The sequence below is a fragment of the Cydia splendana genome, chromosome 6 (assembly GCF_910591565.1).
Source record: "Cydia splendana chromosome 6, ilCydSple1.2, whole genome shotgun sequence".
Classification (NCBI taxonomy): domain Eukaryota; kingdom Metazoa; phylum Arthropoda; class Insecta; order Lepidoptera; family Tortricidae; genus Cydia; species Cydia splendana.
This window is the reverse complement of record NC_085965.1, coordinates 20865538-20886236: the sequence shown is the minus strand read 5'-3', so window position 1 is coordinate 20886236 and position 20699 is coordinate 20865538. Positions and strand designations below refer to the sequence as shown.

The 20699-nt window shown below is 39.5% G+C and overlaps 3 protein-coding genes across 3 annotated transcripts; 1 reads left to right on the top strand and 2 right to left on the bottom strand.

Moving 5' to 3' along the window:
• Positions 1-82: 82 nt before the first annotated feature.
• Positions 83-4510, bottom strand: LOC134791519 (uncharacterized). The gene is made up of 5 exons (XM_063762567.1): positions 4352-4510; positions 2147-3582; positions 1729-1933; positions 1382-1557; positions 83-898 (listed from the first exon to the last, which is right to left on the bottom strand). The coding sequence occupies exons 1-5, from the start codon at positions 4476-4478 to the stop codon at positions 161-163; spliced, it is 2682 nt and encodes an 893-aa protein (XP_063618637.1). The 5' UTR covers positions 4479-4510; the 3' UTR covers positions 83-160.
• Positions 4511-5193: 683 nt separating this feature from the next.
• Positions 5194-6435, bottom strand: LOC134791910 (uncharacterized). Its single transcript, XM_063763030.1, has 3 exons — positions 6280-6435; positions 5921-6194; positions 5194-5430 (listed from the first exon to the last, which is right to left on the bottom strand). Exons 1-3 carry the CDS (start codon positions 6339-6341, stop codon positions 5227-5229), a joined length of 540 nt encoding a protein of 179 aa, XP_063619100.1. The 5' UTR covers positions 6342-6435; the 3' UTR covers positions 5194-5226.
• Positions 6436-6649: 214 nt separating this feature from the next.
• On the top strand, positions 6650-12346 carry LOC134791518 (uncharacterized). Its single transcript, XM_063762566.1, has 10 exons — positions 6650-6755; positions 7075-7167; positions 7288-7399; positions 7576-8241; positions 8903-9115; positions 9531-9668; positions 10066-10246; positions 10681-10882; positions 11074-11284; positions 11777-12346. Exons 1-10 carry the CDS (start codon positions 6679-6681, stop codon positions 11876-11878), a joined length of 1995 nt encoding a protein of 664 aa, XP_063618636.1. The 5' UTR covers positions 6650-6678; the 3' UTR covers positions 11879-12346.
• Positions 12347-20699: the final 8353 nt, after the last annotated feature.

The window sequence follows — 20699 nt, the reverse complement described above, 5'->3', positions numbered from 1 at the left end:
TTTTGTGTCTTTATCATATTTTTCCCTGCATCTATCCACTTACTTGCCTATATGACAAATAATAAAACAAAACTTCTTCAAACAAACAAGCAAATTCGTAAAAAAATGTAGTGTGTATAATTTATGACACTTTCATCTGCCACACTCTAAAGCTAAAACATCATAACGCCACCAATTCATCTATCAACGTTCCTAAGTCAACCTTCGACGACCTCCTTTTCGCCACTTCTCTTACTGTATCTATAAAATCACTCGGCTCCATAATTTCTATGGGAGTCGAACTATCTGTACTTAAGCACTCAAAAATTTCCGAAATGAGATCACTGACCTCCCCTTCTTTAGTGTTTGTACTCGTTGCCTGTTTGGCTTGAACTTCGTCCATATCAGTGGGAGGAGTAGGACTCATATTAGCGTTGTTCACAATGCTTGGAACACCACTAAATTTATAATGATCTAAAGCTTCTATTATACTCTTAGTGATTTTATAAGCGTTCTCCATCACTTCACTATTGCTCGAATTCAGACATTTAACCATTACAGCTAAGCAGCCCGTTTTCGACAGATTGTCCATGCAGATTTCTATTTGTTTATGTATTTCTTTGTCGTTCAAAACTATGATCTTCCTCTTGTCCTTGCAAAAGGTGACAGCGGGGAATCTGCCATCAATCATTCCTCTGTTTGTGAATTGTTTCTTCAACATTTGTGTCCAGAAATTCAGGGCAGCTATTTGAACAGGCCAGTGCGGGTCTCCTGTGGCCGCTGTGGCCATGGCCTTGGAAACGCGGGTTGTGAAGGCCTGGTTAACCTTGCGGTTGATGTAGATGTGCGTCAGTACATTAGCTGCCTCTTTACGCACTTCTCCTTCGGAGTTATAATGCAAGATGCTCACCAGTTGCTCCTGAAACATTGAAAGTAAATACTAAGATCTTGGTTTGGTTTCCCTTTATCTCTGTCCTTGCGATTTAGTGTCGTATGTTATCACGGGTTTTGTTGTATCATAATACCTACTTACTAATCGGTACTATGGCTAAACGATAACGTAATTTGTAGGCTAATGTTACGCAATTTCGGATACAACCAAATTGAGGCCAGTTTTTAGATCTACAGGTTGACATCAAAATTGTGTGATCAATTTGCACGTGCTTATACAAAGGTATTTGTAACAACGGCCTTACATAGTTGACAGAGCGTACCTACGCTATCTAATCCACCATAGAACCCATAGCCGTTGAGGCACAAAGGCTGGATCTGCTTGTAAAGGAATACCATGGTTGCAATAAACGATTATGATTATGACTGACGACCTTAGGAAGGGTGTCTTGAATTATCGGAGCGATGGATCAATTAATGCAGTCATGCATTTATAAGTGCATAAACTTACATATAGATTTTGGCAGTGGTGGAGCATCTCAGTCCACAGGTCCTCGCAGCTCGCCGCGGCCACGAGGCAGCGCAGCGCCGCGGCCTGAGCGCGCGCGTTGGGGTCATAGATCGCGCAGTGAGCAGCCCCGCATAGGAGCCCGTGCGCAGATATCACGGCGCGCAGCGGCATGAACTCTGGCGGTTAAAGATTATATTTTGAATATACAATTTTAAAAACACCTAAAGCCGTGTTTGTAGCTTTACAAAGCGTCATATGCGGCTACAAATGCGTCCATTAGAATATGGGTAAAGTAATAAAATATAACAACCTACTTAAAAACCACTGATAAAACTGTAGGTACTGACTGACATAAGCCACCTCCAAAAAACTTAGAATCAGCTGTAACGCGGCGAGTCGGGCTTCGCTTTCAGGCCGCTGAAGCACGCTCCGCGCCGCGCCCGCCGCTTCGCTCAGCGAGCAGCCGCGCTGCGGCTCCATCAGCAGCGTCAGCTCCGGCGACAGCAGCTTGCACACGCACGTCGTCACCAGCTCCAGCGCTTGCACCAGCAGCTGGAAACATCAGACTTTATAAAAGTCGTCTTTATCGAGAAAAAACCTTCTGCATTAAATAGGTACATTGTATATATTTAATATTAGATACAGGGCAATCTTAGAATAATCCAGCTAGTCCCACAGTAATTTTGGTAAGTAGTAGACCCCTACAATATTCAAGTCGTAAGGAGTAGGTACCTAAGCTCAAGTACTTACAGTTCTGACCCTTACCTCGACCGGCAACATGTTCTGCTTTATCAGATTCACGAGCGCTGCTTGCAGCTCCCCGATTTCCAGGCTTTCGTGCCAGTTGATCTCATGCTCGTCGAGAAGCATAGCGATGGCGTCGAGGATCAGCGCGAGGAAGCGCACGTCGTCGGGCGTATGCAGCGGGTTGACCAGCAGCACCAGGTCCGGACCGTCAGTCAGCACAAACTCGCGCAGCGCGTAAAACAGCGTCTGAAACACCAGGCACGCCTGCTGCCGGCTCAGCAGCCTTTTCAACCGTAGGAGCTCCCGTAGCGAGTAGGTGCACGCCAAAGTTAAATTGTTACCAGTCGATTCTATTATTAAATCCCTGAAATCATAACCCGTGTTCACCATGTCGTACGGAACCGTCATAGCCATGTCGCTGTGGAATATTTCGGTTGCATCCTCCATCTTAAGGTCGCGGACTAAACTTTTGCCGTGCTTTTGCCTCAGATATAAAGGCATTAATATTAGAAGTAGGAAGTGATTTTGTAAAATGAACTTGCCAAATTTTTCGAACGCTACCTGCGCCATGACCCGTTCCACTTTGTGCCAGAAGGCGTGGCACTGGCAGAGGAATTCGAGGACGGTCGCGAAAGACCTCTTGTTGATTAATGTGCCCATTATTTTGTTGATGGTCTCGTGGACTTCTTGGTTTACTCGGGTCTCGGAGTCGGGCCGGAGCGACGCGACCTGACGGCTCGCGGCGTAGTAGTAGCGCAGCGTAGCCTCGGCCAGCAGGCGCACTAACTCCGGCTCCCGCGACTTCTCCAGGGCCGTAGTCAGTTTACTCTCTATGGAAAACACTTGTGCCAGCATGGACACTACATTATTAGGCTCCGCCAAATGCTCCACTTCTCCTAATATGTGCACTAACGCGTGCAGGGACGGTAATAGAGACTCTGATTGAACCATGAGGGTATCCGTTTCCATCGTCGTAGACAAAGAGCATTCCAACAGAGGTTTTACAATGTACTTTAGGACTTCTAATAATGCCTCTTCTTCTTCATATTCGCTTAATTTCCATATTAATTTCGTGATAAATTCATACAAGACTGCTGCCGTTTCAGCTGGCGGTTTGTATTGTGTGAGAGAGGTCAAGACACGTTGGTAGACTTTATTTTCAACAACGTACTTTACCCCGGAGTAATGAGCTACCAACGCCATTGACTGCTGGGCTCTAGCCACCCCCAGTTCGGTGGGGGTGTCAGCGGATGCAAACTCTACATGGCTGCGGCCCACGAGCAACTCAAAGCCCTGCATCTGCACGAATCGGTTGAAGAGCACCTCATTGCTTAGTACGATACTCACGAGCTTCGAGTAAAATATCTTCACGGATGTGGATGCGGTGTGGACATTTTTTATTGCATAAACAAGCAAATTTGCGAAGAACGGGGTTTCTAAAATCTTCGCAACGCCTGAAAGAAATCAGAGGGCAACAGGTAAATAAACTTATTTTATAGTTGACGCTAGGTTATAGTTAATATAAATCCTTGATACACTTTGTATAACTACTAGTAGCTTGTGATATGTTAATGGCATACAGCTGATTACACATGATTAGTTTAAAATCAAGTTTTTGTTAATGATTCTCTGAATAGAGAGGCGCTAGAGTTAGACCAAGATAAGTCTGCAACGATTTTGATAGCACACGCATTTTACAAATTACAGGTGTTATTTAATACGTCATAATTCCATAGAAGTTTGATTGACGTTTAAAATAACACTTGTGCACGTACGTGAGTTCACAATCAAAATAGTTGCAGTCTGCAGACTTGTCTTGGTCTAACTCTATCTACTTACACACAGTAGGTATAGGTATTAGGTATGTATGTCCTTGGATGTAGGTAAATAATGTTGATAGACACGTCATGTTATATTTATTGTGTTCCGAGTAGCTATATATTAATTAATATCTGGGAGACCGAGCTTTGCTCGGAAAACATATAAAAACTCAAAAATGCGCGTTTTCCCAGAGATAAGACCTATCTATCGCCCCCGAAAACCCCCATATAGCAAATTTTATCGAAATCGTTAGAGCCGTTTCCGATATCCCTAAAATATATAAAAGAATTGCTCGTTTAAAGGTATTAGATTTTGCGCTAAATTTTTAGAATAAGCACAGGTACCTACTTACACTACACACACTAGACTATGTTTGGTACTTAAGTCTAGCTGTTAACTTACATTTGTCTTGGCTGCCATCCAGGTATTTAAGCAAGTCCTCAGAATGTTTAGCACTTAGTTCGAACTTGTTATTCAAAAGTTTATCAAACAACGCTTTAAACTTTCTTTTGTAATCACTGGACTCCATAGTAGCACGCGATGAACAGAATCACATGTGAGTTCATAACTTGTTTTGAGTAGGGATAGCTGATAGCGCAATCACGATTGATAACGATAATACCTATACAATTCGTTTGATTACCTGACCTGATACCTATATGATTTGCGCCTAACCGACGGAGCATGCTCTGATTAACTAAAAATTATGAAATGCGAACGCCTGAAATACCCGAATGAAATAGGTACAGCTAGATAACCGCCTAAATCGCGAATCAACTTGGAACCGTGGCAGACAAGTAAGTAGTATATTAATCTTAATTCAAGCAAGTAGCATTTCTTAAGTTTTTATTTGCTAGGTCCACTAATGAAGTTGGCGTGTAATATGCGTAAAGTTTTTGAATATGAAAAATGGCGGTTAAAAGGGTGAATATGATAATATAATTAAGATGATGGATTACATAAGAAAATAATAATTACATCTGATCGGACCCTGGACCATAAAATGAGTCTATAAAAAAACCGAGCTATGTGCTATACATAAAACTGTACACCAACTGATTTTAGAGCTGTGTTCAGTTCTACCTTGATGTAGGTACTTATGGGTTTAAATTACTAAAACAAAAATAATGGAATTTTAAAAGTGGTCCACTCTTGGGAATGGGAAGGATTTCAGGGAATTAATGCAGTTTGATAAATTATAATTATAACAAAAGACTACATTTTTATTTTTACTATAATATAATATAAATTACAAACTAAGCTTTACATCTAATAATCTAATCAACTTCTATGATGGCTCCAACTTTGGTTAGCGCTTCCTTTAGCTTTTCAGCCTCATCTTTGGAAATATCTGCCTTGACAACTGTGGGGACGCTCTCTACAAACTTCTTGGCCTGAACAAGGTTGAACCCTTCTAGAAGATTCTTCACTTCTTTGATGAGTGCCACTTTTTGTTTTTCATCAAATTTGGTCATTTTTACCTGTAAAATAAGAAAAATTTTATAAATAGTGAAAGTATTATTGTTTGCGAGAAAATAAAAATTGTTTCCTAAAAAGTAAATGCTTGTTGCTCCGTTTGGTTTCCTAACTCCTCACACCATATAATTAAACATAAGAACGAGAAAATGTATTACAAAGTCTTAAATGTTATCTTCAAAACTACCATCATATTTTCTGGAAAGTGTTTAATTTTTTATTTCATTTATTTAGAAATTTAAATCAGGCAACAAGGTTCATATTACAAGTACCTTACAGACTAACATACATATGTATTTTATAAACTTAAAACCAAACACTATTTAGGTGACAAAACGATGTGGCTCCATTGCAGCAGCTGCTCTTGTGTCGGATTCTTGTGTTTATAACCGCCATACATGTTACACACATGCATAACTTAAAATATTAAACTTTATTATGGTTGTATAGTGGTTGATGCCAATCAAAAGCATAAAATACGAATAATTCACTTACAGTGAAACTAGTTTTGACTGCCTTTGGTGCAGCCTCCTCCTCCTCGGCGGCGGGCGCGGCGACGGCGAACCCTCCGACCGGCATCACGGGCGCGTCGGGCAGGTTCAGCCGCCGCTTCAGCACCTGACTCAGCTCCGACACCTCCATAAGATTCAGGGTCGTGATCTCCGCTACCAACTTCTCAATTTTAGGCGATGCCGGCTTGTCTACGCCTTCAGGAACCGGAATGGACAGAGGAGCCGCGGCTTGCACTACTTCTTGTTGCAATACTGACCTACAAAAGAATAGGATTTACTAATTTGTTCATTCATAAAGTTATGCTATTGGGTTAACATAACCTTCAAATTATTCTTAATTACCATCTTGAAAAAGAACGCAGCTGGCGCAAAGGAAGGTTTTTAACGATTCTAATACCGTTCATGGCGAAAATACTATTTTCTTATTTATAAAACTTAATAAAATATGCTTTTTTTAGAGTAATTCTATTTCCAGGCTCGCGTGACAGTTGACAGCCGTGTAGTGTTGTCCAATTTTTTTATTTCTGATCGGTATTCGGTAATCGATTGCAAGAGGAAGGCAGCTAAAATCGATTCATCTGGGAGTCTATTCTTCTCGTTATTAATCGGAAAGGTGCGGCACTAAAACCTATTTGACACACAGATTAAACTGCCACTTTTAAAACGAAAATTTCGGGATTCTTAAGTACCTAACAAAGTGCCAAAGCTCAAATACTCTTCAAATCAAAACAAGACAAAAATATGGCGGACGATGACGAGATTGACGTTTTGGGAGATTTTTCATTTAATTCTTGTTTAGCGCAAAATAATCAAGGAATGTAAGTACTTATATATTTAGGCTGAACTAATATTTACTATGCACCACTCGAAGAAAATAGTTCGTCGAGGAATAATGTATAAATTAATATAAATTGGGTTTGTTGACATCAATTACGTATCAAAATATTTTTGTTGTACTTGTTATATAAACTTTTCATCTAATTTCTATAAAAAGTGGAGCATACATTTTAACAATTACGTGAATGAATGTATTCACCATTAAGTTTTGTATCAGACTAAAATAGTAAAGTAGAGTTCATGATTTGTTTGAGAATGTTTATTCTGAAGATTAATGAAATACGATAAAATGTATTTTAGCCCCTCTTGCTCAAGCCGGGAGGATACGGTGCACCCACAGTGGCTACTAGACTCCACTGTCGCCAACTGGTATGACAATGAACGAGAAAAGAGGCAAGTAATTGAAGTAATTATTTATTTGTATCATTTCTATGCTAATTATTTTAATAGGTTAATAAATATAAATAGATGCTTTCATGAACTTAGCAAATGTATAAACATTATTTGTTCTAGGGCAAAATATGGTCCGTCTAGGAAACTGTCAGGGGACTCCAGGCTAAAACATCAGCGCATGCGGCACTCCTCATGGAGCCAGGCTGAGAGGGATTTACTTAGCAAGGAAATGGTAAATGACATTATTGACTGTATTGACAATTACTATAAAGTAATGCATGTTTAACTTTAACATAGAATATCCCAAGACTAAAGTATGATGTACAGAGGAAATGTTCAAAAGACTGTAAGGAAGTAGGTTTGAATGATAAATTGTTTTTAAATAAAGGGTATTTTATTTTATTGTAGGCCAAATATGGAAGGAATTTTCATAAAATATCCCAAACAATAAAAACAAAGTCAGCAGCTGAAATACAAGCATTAACAGAAGCAGAGTATGGTGTCAAACTTGACGACCCTTCCGTGGGGCTCGTGAAGAATGAAGATCAGGATGACATCCCGAGTGTAGGGCAGGAAGAGATTGTCACTGATGACTCCAGCATCAACAATGTTCTGAGCCTGGTCACCACAGCCTCACCAACTATTATGGTACCTAAGAAACCATTCAGGAAGAAAAACAATAATGTTACCCAAAAAAGTCTCAAACCCACCTTACCGAAACCTGAACTCATTGTAAATCCAACTGAAATATATTATGAAGATGAACTTGTAATAGGATCCACAGAGTCTGTAGGATCCCTGGATCCAAAGGAAAACCGTGCAAAGCTAAAAACCATGGCTAAACAAAAGAAGGTAAAAGTAAAAGCTGTAAAGAAAATTGGTAATCACCGGAGGAAAGTGTCAAAGAACTTTGATAAGGGTAGAGCTAGAACTAGCAGTAAGGAACTCTTGAAGTCTCCGCAGGAGAGGCGGAGGAAGGATTCAGGGGTGTCTGAGGAGAGCATAAAGAGTCCTAAGTTGCAAATTGTCTTGGGCTCGGGACAGGCGTTACATGTTTCAGAAGGGGAGCAAGTGGTAAGTTACTGCTATTGAAATGCATGAATGTACCTTATTGTTTACTAAATACAGTACAATCTCACTAATCCGGCACTAATGCTGACACAAGAGAGCCGGATTACTGGAAAATTCGGTTTACTAGAAGTTAGAGAAAATCTGCATATTATTGATGTGTTTTTATAGTTCGTTTTTTTAGCATTAGAAATAAGGTAAACAATCTTGATGTGTCTTTTAATTGAAAAACACATTTAAAAAATAAGTTACGGCAAATATGTAACAATTATGAATCTAATACGATAATTTATATTCTTCTGCTTTCATAAGTAATAGTTAATGATTTTTAAAAAGCGTTTTTCAATTAAAAGACATGTCAAGATCACTTACCTTCTTTCAAGTTCTTTCTAATGCTAAAAAAAACGAACTATAAGTATGTGGTAGAAATACACTTTACTAAAATATTATATTTAAAAAAAAGTACTCTTATCTGGAACTTAGCCATTTATAAAGAGATTGAAGGGCGAAAATGTTAGTGCACATAGTAAATTAGGGCATAGAATGATCATTTGTATCCCAATTTTAGTGCTGGATTACTGGGTGTACCAGACCTTCGAAGTGCCGGATTATCGAGATTTCACTGTAAGTACTGTATTGTTAATAAAATTTTCTGCCCCCCATCTAGATTAAAATAGAGAAAAAGAAGGATTCAGAATCTGATAGTGATATAGAAGTGGACATAGACAGTGATACTGAGAAGCCTATCAAAACGAAAAAAATGAAAGATGAGTCGCCTGAGAAGGATAGTTGCAGTGTGGTGTCTGAGTTGGAAGCTCCTATAGCAGTGCCATTGAATAACTTTGGTCTGCCACCTAAGAGACAGAAGAAAATTGTTTTGGTGAGGTCCTATTCTATATTTTTTCAGGTCTTTTAGTCTAATTTAATACTTCTTAAACTTAATGTTTATAATATTAAAGTAGTATGCACTACCAAGGCTTTTCAAAAGTTTCAAACTATTGGTTTAAGAGACTACTGTTGTGGAGCCATATTGCTTTTACTTCCAATAATCAAACCACTTTTGTTTTAAATTTTATGTTTCTTCAATATTGTGAACATTACAGTATTAGCCTGAAGATTCTAGACTTGAAATTAGAACTTGGCTGTATTAATATCCATGGATATTTTAGCATGAATTTTTTTCCAGCTTCACTCTCATGTTGAATATAATAATACGCCTCTCGAGAATTTTTGCTTAGCGTTTGCATTTTGTTTTAAAACACTATGTGCAGTGAATAATGTATGTATTCGTGCAGGACGGCGACGGCGGCTACACGATCGCGCACACGGCGGCGGGCGACGTGCTGCAGCGCCGCGCGGAGCCGCGCCGCCCGCCGCCCCGGCCGCGCCCCGAGCGGCTGTTCCCCTGCCGCCTCTACAACGCCGAGCGACCCGTGAGTGTTCTGTTGGTCTGTACTCTGAAGTAGGCCAGGACCGGACACCCTATGTCGCCAAGACAGAGGGAGATGGAGCAAATGTGTCCTAGCGTAAATTTCAAAACATCACATATCAGATGAGGTACTCCAAAGGAGAGGGACAGTAAATCGGCTTATGTGGAAATAAATTGGAGAGGTGTATGCCCAACAATGAAAATTAAAGAAGGAGAAGAAGATTTCAAGTTTGCCCAATTGCCACACTTTTAATTTGATAGGTTTAATTTGTGTCGTTTCCAAGTATGTGACAATGGTAGTCGTTTAGTAATATTACAAAACTGGTTACCTACGGATGATGGATTTAGGTTTGAACAAAATTAAAAAGCGTTTAATTTATTCTAACATTTTGTTTGAACAGGCGCCGTATTCAGTGGTACTGTCAGTATCCGCCCTCCTCCTAATGGACGCGCACGCGCACGGGTCGCGCGCCGAGGTGATGGGGCTGCTGGGCGGGCGCCTGCGCGGCGCCGAGCTGCGGCTGCGCGCCTACCGCGCCGCCGCCGCCGCCGCCGGCACCACGCACTGCGACATGGACCCTGGTGACCCATTCAACACTAATTACAATTTTGGTTTTAGACTAGTATTTTGTTGATTACAACTTTTATAAAACTACAAGTTGTATTGTTTTATCAAAGAGTTCCTGTGGCAACCTTCTGTGTCCATCATCAGATCAGCACAATGGTAGCATAATATTGCATTGTCACCCAAGTTACTTATGTGTGTGCGTGAAGTTTCAGCTCAATCCAATAATGAGAAGCGAGTCTAATATAGTTCAAGATTTGACATTTGAAACATTGCAAGTTACTTCTTATAAAAAAAATCGGTAGATTGCGAGTCACTTCTGGATGTGATTAGCTAAGGACCGAGACAAGAGGCGTACTACAAGAGGCCCTCAGCAGTGGGCAATTGAAGTGATGATATGATGATGATGATTGTAAAAAATATAACTTGTCGTGTCGATTGTTGGGTGCAGTGTCTCAAGCGGCGGCGGGCGCGTGGCTGCAGGCCCGGGGGCTGCGCGTGGCGGGCTGGCACCACTCGCACCCGCGCTTCCCGCCGCAGCCCTCGGCGCTGGACGTCCGCTCGCAGGCCGCGCTGCAGGCCGCACTCGAGCCCTTCGCAGCGCTCGTCACGTCGCAACATTGGCCGGCCGGTCGCACCGCCTCTCAATATAAGTGGGTACATTTATATCTGAGCTTCCCGCCAGCCTCGTCCGCGCGGCGCCTGTTAAAACAAAATCTTTGATCTATACGTTTTGCATTCGTCACAACTAAAGAGCGGTATCACGTCTAGTATTATTCGTGTTAAATTCTTTACTACGTCAATTTATCAGTTAACTTATTGTTTTATTATAATTCTCTCCCAGATGCTTCCGCGTAGAGCACCCCGCGGCAGACGAGACCGAGCCGCAAGGCTTCCAGCTCCGCGTGCGGCTGGAGCCCGACGTGACCGAGGCCTCCGCGGCCGCCCTGCTGCGCGACATGCGAGCCCTGCTGCTCGACCAGACGCCCGACCCGCACCGCGTGCAGATGGACAGGGACGTGTGTCCGCAGGCTAAGCTCACCTACTTGGAGAAGGTAACTCACCAGACACACATAATTGTGGTTATAGCACTGTAATACCATAGAATAAGTAATAGTACTACCGTACTGGGAAGAAACTTCCTACAAAACCGAAGTTTGACAACGATTCAAGGCCGAATCATGCTGTCCCTTTCTTATCAATCATGCTGTTCCACAAATTGTATTGTAGCAACTTTATTATGTACCATGGTTCGCAATAAACGATTCTATTCTATTCTATGTATGGTTCCATCCCTTTCGCCTATTTAAAGTTGTTAAAAATTCAAGTCATTATCTTATCTGTGGTCATACACGCAAAGAGACGTCAAGTTGTGCCAACCCTAATAATTGCTCGGAGCAATGCTGAGCCGATCGGAGCCGAGAATGCCCGAAAGGACCAGTTTCGCCCCCCTGGTTTAATACTTATGATTTCCAATGCTTGGCTTTTTGCAGTTTATAATTTGCATCTACGTTCAGTTGACGTAAAGTTCATGTGGTTGTTTTCAGTGCGTATCAAGCATGTCGCACCACCTGCGCGCGGCCGGTTATGCGGATCAGACGCCGGTCTTCACGCTGCTGACGGAGGGACTGCGGGACATCTTCCGGTAGCCCAACTATACTCTGTCAAGCCATTTCCGTCAGGAGAAAAGAGCGGCAAATTTAAAAATGTAGGCGCGAAGAGTTATCGTCCCATAGAAAATTTGAATTGCGCGCCTTTTTCTACTGACAAACTTATTTGACCGTCTATAGAAATAAAATGATAGCAGCATCGAATACTTGTATCATATTATTCCAAGATTTTTTTTACTAATGGTAACTTTGTGATTTCGTTTGTATATTTTTGATGATTATTGTGCATCACAATTGTAACATAATGTGATTTTATTATTTCAAATTCCACAATATATTTCAGTGACTGTGTATTGTTTTTACGTTTTCTATAATTTTATAAAACACCTTTATGCTTAGAACCATATAGTTACATATTTGTTTTGTATTACTGCCAGTATTGTATGATTAGTTATTGTAAATAAATTGCTATATTTGCTATTATAATATTTATGCTACTTGGTGCACATGACAATAATACTTGTAATATTTCGACTGAGTTTAATTTAAGCAATACTGTAATTATTTATAACAATTTGTAAGCAATTATTTGATTTATGATGATTAAAACAGTTTAAAGAATTTAATTGCGTTCTTTTATTTTGCTAAATCTACATATCTACAACCTTTATTTATGTATGTACCTATGTTTTTTTACTAAACTTGGCTGAGATACGCGTCATACTCGTGAACGGGTGCTGTTTGTGGAGACTGGTCTGTTTAAGCTAACACAAGCTATTATACTTAGTAACTCTATTTTTATTAATTAATTACAGTGAGACGCCTCATTTTGCTCTCGTATGTTTCTTTTCTCTTAATGAATGTATTAATTATACAGGATATTTACTCTTGGAGACCCTATACATCTCTAAGGATAACTTGATAAACTATATAATCTTATATATAGTTCTGACACCTAGAGACATTTACACCTCTAAATATTATAGATTTTTTTTTGTGTTTTGTATCTGTATTTTGTATGTAATTCGACATTAAGAGACCATATACAGTAGAGTCCGGTTATAACGACGCCCAAGGGACCGCTGATATTACGTCGTACTAACCGGACGTCGCACTAAACGAACTGCCAATTTTAATATATTTTTTAATCAAAATAATTACATCATTTTGTATTAATTAATACTTATGCAATAATCAAATACATAAAAAACATTTCAATTAAAATATTTATTTAAGTACGTTAGTATTACAACACTTTGTCTTCAATGGAGAGACTTTTGTAGGCCACGCGTAGGTACTTACCTACTCATCATCCGCAAATTACTCGTATCCCGTAAAATAAAAACTCTTGGGGATCTAATCAAGATGAAAATCGTACATCGACAATCAAAAAACATTTCAATTTTCACTCAAGTTTTTATCGCTAATGACTGTGTACTTTTGTTTCAACAAGCAACTTATTACACTCAATTGAGACAATTCTTACAAACCCAAACTCAATTAGGATGCGCTTTGTCACACAGTTCCTATGGCCACCTCCTGAGTCCATCATCAGATCAGCTCGAAGGTACCGAAATATTGCATTGTCACCCAACTTACATAATTGTGTATATGAAGTTTAAGTTCAATTAAATAGGTAATGGGAATTGGGTTTTATTTTCTTTGCAAGATTACGAAAAGTCACATGACTATTTCATCTTGCTGCGTATAGGCAAAGGGGGGAGGGCAGTTGTGTGCGCGGCACGGAGTAAGCTTCTTACCAACAATTTATTCGTAAAAACTACGTCGCTCGTCGTTGTAAACGGACTTGACGGACGGATTTTGTGTCAATTTCCGTCGTTAAAAGCGGTCGGTCGTTATAAGCGGAGTCGTAATAAACGGTTGTACTTTCATAGTAGGTTGTACTAAAACCAAACAAGTGGCTATACTTACGTCGCTATAAGCGGTTGGTTGTTATATGCGAAGTCGTACTAACCGGACTCTACTGTAGTTAGTTTTATTTTATAAAATTGTTGATGTTATTATTTTTGCTTGTATGTAAATTCAGGAACGTCGACTAAACACCTTTCACATGCGCTGTCTTCGGAGTATCCTCAACATCACTTGGAAGGACAGGGTCACTAACGAGAGAGTCCTGGAAATTGCACAGCTTCCTAGCATCACCGCCCTGCTGAAACAGAGGCGCTTGCGGTGGCTTGGGCATGTGCAGCGTATGGATAGCACTCGTTTGCCTAGGCAGATTATGTTGAGCCAGATAGCATTTAAAAAGCGCCGCATTGGACGTCCCTTGCTGCGTTTTAAGGACTGCGCGAAACGCGACATGGTCGCTTTTGATATCGATAGGGACACTTGGGAGGAGCTCGCGTCAGATCGCGATGGATGGAGGGGTACCATCGCGAAAGGTCGCGAAATTCACGACAACGCATGGTTCCAAGACCTTGCCCGAAAACGCGCAAAGAGGCACAATCCACCTGATGGTGCCGACATGGCTCCCTGCTTCAGCTGCCATAAATGCGGTCGCAAATGCCGGTCCCGCATTGGCTTATACAGCCACGAGAGACGTTGTTCCTCGCTTACAGACGCTGCATAAATCATCTGTCAAGATGTTAAAGGCCTGAATGATGTAAATTCAATGTTGACGTGTAAAAGTGCCCTTGTGGCCTATTTGTTGAATAAATGTTGACGTTTGATGTTTGAAACAATAATAGTTATGAGGGGAACACCCAAATATTCCGAAATATGTTTTTCCGACTTTCATAACCTCGATTTTCATAATCACGATTTTTTATACGTCCGAAATATCGAAATCACGACTTTGAAAACCACGAAAGAAGAAAATCACGACTGCGCTATTTCCGAATACTTAAAATCCGATTGTCATATGAACGAATGCTTAAAGTTCCAATTTTTTAAAAATCCGATTTTTTTTCCGAATTTGTCTATTCCGAAAAATCATTGACCGATCGGAAATAAAATAATTCGGAATTCAGAAATTCGATCTTTTGTAAACTCGGAGTAATGAAATTCGTGATTTTCAAAAGGGAAGTAATTAAATGGTCACCCGTTTTTAAAATTGATCTGCAAAAAAAAAATGCATTTAAATCACTTGGACATGCTAGAGCTGCCACCTTTACGGAAACCAACTGCTACTAGAAAAGTGGGTTAAGTTAGGTTAGAACTGCGACCTTCACAGAAACCAACTCCTACTAGAAAAATGGGTTAGGTTAGGTTAGAACTGCGACCTTCACAGAAACCAACTGCTACCAGAAAAGTGGGTTAGGTTAGGTTAGAACTGCGTCCTTTACATAAACCAACTGCTACTAGAAAAGTGGGTTAGGTTAGGTTAGAACTGCGACCTTCACAGAAGCCAACTGCTACTAGAAAAGTAGGTTAGGTTAGAATTGCGACCTTTACAGAAACCAACTGCTACTAGCGAAGTGGGTTAGGTTAGGTTAGAACTGCGACCTTCACAGAAACCAACTGCTACTAGAAAAGTGGGTTAGGTTAGAACTGCGATCTTTAGGTACAGAAACCAACTTCTACTAGAAAAGTGGGTTAGGTGAGGTTAGACCTGCGACCTTCTCAGAAACCAACTGCTACTAGAAAAGTGGGTTAGGTTAGGTTAGAGCTGCGACCTTCACAGAAGCCAACTGCTACTAGAAAAGTGGGTTAGGTTAGAACTGCGACCTTCACAGAAACCAACTGCTACTAGAAAAGTAGGTGTAGGTTAGGTTAGAACTGCGACCCTCCCTCCCCTAGAAACTTACTGCTTACAGAAAAGTAGGTATAGGTTAGGTTAGAACTGCGACCCCTACAGTAAATAACTGTTTTAAAAAAAGTAGGTTTAGGTTACGTTAGAACTGCTACCCCCCGTAGAAACGTAGGTACCTTTAATTATTAACAACAAATTCGGAATATCGTTATTCGGAATTAAAAAAATAGGAATCACGTCAAATCGGAATTCAAAATTTCGGAATTATGACAATTCGGAATTCGTGATATCAAAAATCGTAAATGTTAAATTCGGTGTTTCTCCCTATCGGAATTGTTATATTCGGAATTATGTGGTAAAAAATCGTCGGTTTTACTATTCGGAAATATAAAACTTCGTGATTTTCATCGTTCGGTAATTACGACAATCGGAATTTTGATGGGTCGAGCATTTAAGAATCGGAATAATAAAATTCGATATTTTAAAATTCGGCATAAAATATTTCGGAAGTATGTAGTGTATAGTTGAATTATCGAGAAGATGGAATTGCATTTGTAGTGGTTGTATGCTGATAGTACAAGAAAATAGAAAATTCAAATATAGAATGCCTGTAAACAAACAATACTACTACTATGCAATTCCACGCTCTCGATGATACGACTATACCCAGTTATGAGATATATGAACTGAAATGCCTGATATTATAATTATATCAATACTTTATTCATCTTTCCGATTCTTAGATATGTTTTTAATTTTTTTTACCTGCTTTTAACCCACTAGCTGGTTCTGCGATTTTGTTATCGGGAGCTTTTACTTAACACATTCACTGCAATGCGCTGCGCTTGGCATTGAAAGTGTTGAGTATTCCTCTGTGAAGCTATTCCATTCTAGTATTTGCTGTCCTTCTATACCGTGATCGTCTGCCACGGCTTCTCAAGTCGATCTGTTGATGATAAATGTTAAATCTGTATTGTAACTAAATAAAATAAATCTGGGTATAAAATAAAAGTCACAAGTATATGGCACAGTTCCAGTTTATTTTTTAAAATGTTACACGTTCTAGATAAAAAAATAATACAGTCCGATTATAGCAATTAAATAGTTACCTACAAGCGCGGCGCGGCGGCCGCCGGCTCTGTAATACTGCGGCGAGCCACCTCACGTTCGTACACTAAACATGGAAAACTGTATTTCTTTACATAAAAAACAATCTTAACTTCGAGATAATCATGAGTTCTTATGGACAGTTTTATGACAATTAGGTACTATGAGAAGCTGCAGGTCAGAAAGTGCCCTATGTAATGTACACTTCCCGCGGCCACCGCAAAGCTCGCAGAGATGAGAGACGCTGTCAATAAACACAACTTTTTAAGATGATATGTAAAACAATGCAAATACCGTATAATTTGATGACTTGAAAAATCTGAGATGAGAAAGCAGCATTGTTCATTCATGATTTATTCGGTACCAGTGAGTTGTGCCGTTCTCGAAAACTATAAGTGAGGATAAATCTCCATTCTATTTTCTAATAGGTCATTAAAAATGTTTATTTAAATGAAGCATGAATTTTTAAAGTCACCCCATTTTACGGCATCTAAGCCTTATTGACAGCGTCCATCGCCAACACAAGTAGTATTCTGGACATTACGATACCTCTCAGACACGGACACGGGTACGTCTTCATACACCAACCTTCAGAATAAATCGATTATATTGACTTTAATCGTTAATTAAAGACACTCATCATTTCAACTGCGTTCAGTATAATTTATAACAAGTTTTATAAATAACCGCGGCATAGTTCTAATCTTCCCTTAAATAAAATGGCAATAGTCCGCATGGGTTGATAATGATAGCAATCGACATTATAAGAGTAATTTGAGCTAGACACGAAAAACAAATTGGCAGTGACAAGACTTATAATATAAATAGATCGAAGATTGTCAGAAGCAATAGCAACCTAGGAGAGCTCGACTGGGAAGTTTAGAGGCTGTGTCTGAGACGGGCAATAAATTAAAACGTGTTATATTAAATTAAATTAAATAAAGTTAGAATCCAAGGAGCGTTACATCTATATTTACAAGTGTTAACTTAGTCTAATAGAAGCATCAACTATGAAAAATGTATTAACATTGAAGGCACATATTTCCGCACCCGATTCTCGCACCGTGCACCCGCGGGGCGGGGCGGGGCGGGCGTGGGCACGCCGCTGGACCGGATACACTAACTTACGCTATATGATACAGTAGGCGAAACAATAAGTACGTGACGCGCGCCGCGCGGCTCACTCGTGCCGCGGACATGGACTAGGCGATTAGTGGAACTGACTGGCCGACGAACACTGGTCGGATGTGAATGGTACAGTAATACTGCGTTGATAGATTTACTAACAGAATGTACGTTGATGTATTTTTTTTACTTTGCGTCTGATAACTGGCTGCGAATATTACGTTTTGGGATGACCGATATTATCATTTCTAAGCATTTATTTAAAAAGTAGCAAGGCCATACTTGTGTTTAGTAAATCTGTCAAATCGGTTCACTGGATTGTGTAAGTATTAGGTGTTATAACACTGGGCAAGCAGATTAATTAGTTCTAATGGATAAAACTGGCAAGCGGAAGAATTTCAGTCCTAGAACATGTTTAAGAAATACGTGATAGAAATATATCGTAAAAAAGGTAGCGTTAAGTATTAAAATACTTGGCAGAATTATCCATTGGATATAAATATCATAATACTGGTTTCGTAAACACAGGTCTTGGGTCGTGTCCTGTATATTTTGTATGACCGCCAAAGACGTCCACAGATGCGCACGGTCACCGTTTGATATTTACCTTCTTGTATTCCAATATGGTTTACTATGGAGAGGTATGAGTACATATATAAAATAGCACTCATAGCCTCTTTTGTTAACCCTTTGAACGACACGCCTATCGTGCGCGGCGCGTTTTCGTGTGAAACTTATCTGAATGCACGAAGGTTGATATTGGGCTGTAGCAGCGCGCGTCACTTGACGTCTTTGACAGTAAGGTAAAACTCGGTTTTGCTAGGATAGCGGTGCCGTCATATAGGGGCCGTCTCCATACAAAATAATACGGCTAAATATGGATGTCGTAGTATTTTGTATGGAGACGGCCGCTATATGACGGCACCGCTATTCTAGGTAACCAGAGCATAAAGGAAAGCGGTGCAACCAGTCCGGAGTATACTGACTTATTCTATTTCGCTAAGTAAGTCCTATTCACAGCTGCAGAACGGAAATATTCTCAGTTTCATTGTTCATTTGTAGCGTACTTCACTTCATGGAAACGTTTAGTTAAATGAGATCCTCTCACACGATGGAAGATTATTAAATTCATTGTAGCAACTGCTCCGGAGAAGATACTGGTTCATGAACATAATACGGAGAAAAGAAGCTCTTAAGTGGAATTTTAAAATTACACTAAAAACCTTTGTCAAGGGTGACTTTCCCATTAGTAGAATTATTGTTAAAGGTTTAATTGCTTAACGTGCAAAAATTATTTGGATCCAAAACTCGGCATAAGTTTAACCAGACAAGACAACCAAATGAATTGGTACGTTCAACAGAAAAACCCATACATCTGGAATTGATTCTTGTATTCAGTTAGTTTCTTTATTTCTCTGGTGTATGGTTGTCAATGGCAATATTATTATGTCTTACAAGAACCAGTACCCTCTCCGTGAAACAGTAATTCATTAACATCTCAAAATTCCGAAAGCCAATTTAACGAAGTAATAAATTTTAAACAGAACACGTCGTAACTATAGCTAAGTTATTAATTTAAAAATATACAAACTAAGCAGTCATTCAAATAACACTAGACTCAGCCTTACACGACTCTGTTGCGTGACCGCGCAAAACAACACTTACATGTATTTCGATAGAGTATAATTTGCATTGATATTATTTATCCTTATATATATTTTTGCAGACGTGTAACAGCAGTCGTGTAAAGCTGCGAGAGCAAGCCGGACACTTGAACCATAAAGGCAGTATTTGGGTGAATCAACTTTTTATTATCAGCCGTTGTCATAGTTACGGTCTCCTGGGTCACTCTTAAAAAACTGATTTTATTGTATTGAAAATAACCAAACATACATTCTTATGGCAGTTATAAGCCCCTTCCATATATAATGGGTCATCTACTTAGCATATTAGTTTAACGTAGTATAACATTTTGTCTAACAAACTACAGATGTAATGCCTAATTATTTTCCATCGTATTTTCACGGAAACGTACGAACGTGTCTTGCTATTTCAGTCAGTCTCGGTACAAAAAGTACTGAGGTTGACTGAAGTAGCATGACAAATACGAACGTTTCCGAGATAAATACGATGGAAAGCAATTATGCACTACATCTGTATAATGTATACTGCAATTGTCGCCTGGCTAATGGGACAAAAAGAAAAAAAAAGTTGATCCACCCATTTATTTCGACGAAAACACTGACCGCCTGGCCTAGTGTCCGGACAGCTGATATAAAAATTAATAATAAAACATGTGGCTTATCGAGCGGCCTTAAAATATATTGTACAAGCGTACTGAACTAGCTCCGTGTAAAAATAATAACTACGCGATAAATGTACGATGACACTACACAAGCAACCTTGTGATCATCTAATGTGCTAATGTCATCGCCACTTCGACAAAAGCGTCGATGAAATTCCAACGCAGTCCAATTTCTGGATTACTTAATATATTTTTTGAAATATTTAAACATTGTTCTACACAACAACATAAACAACGTTTAAATATTTAAATAAAAGTTCAATAAAATTACCACTGCGCTTGAATTTCAATATTTGAGGAACCAAATAAACATAGTCGCGTATTTATAGCGATTGTACTTAACACTGATTTCTATAAAATAAATAATTTTAATATTTCTAGGTTCGCACTGCCTCGAGTGTGAGTTGTCGTCAATAAAACTATTCGATGACAATAGTTAAACGTCCGTACATCCACGTACACATTGGCAAAACAATTGATTATGGTTTTTAACCGTTTCATTCGATACACAATAATTTACTAAATATATTTAGTACAACGAATAATCAGTATCGATACGATATGATAACCTGCTGTCATATATTCATTTATAAATTTCATAATTCGTCGGA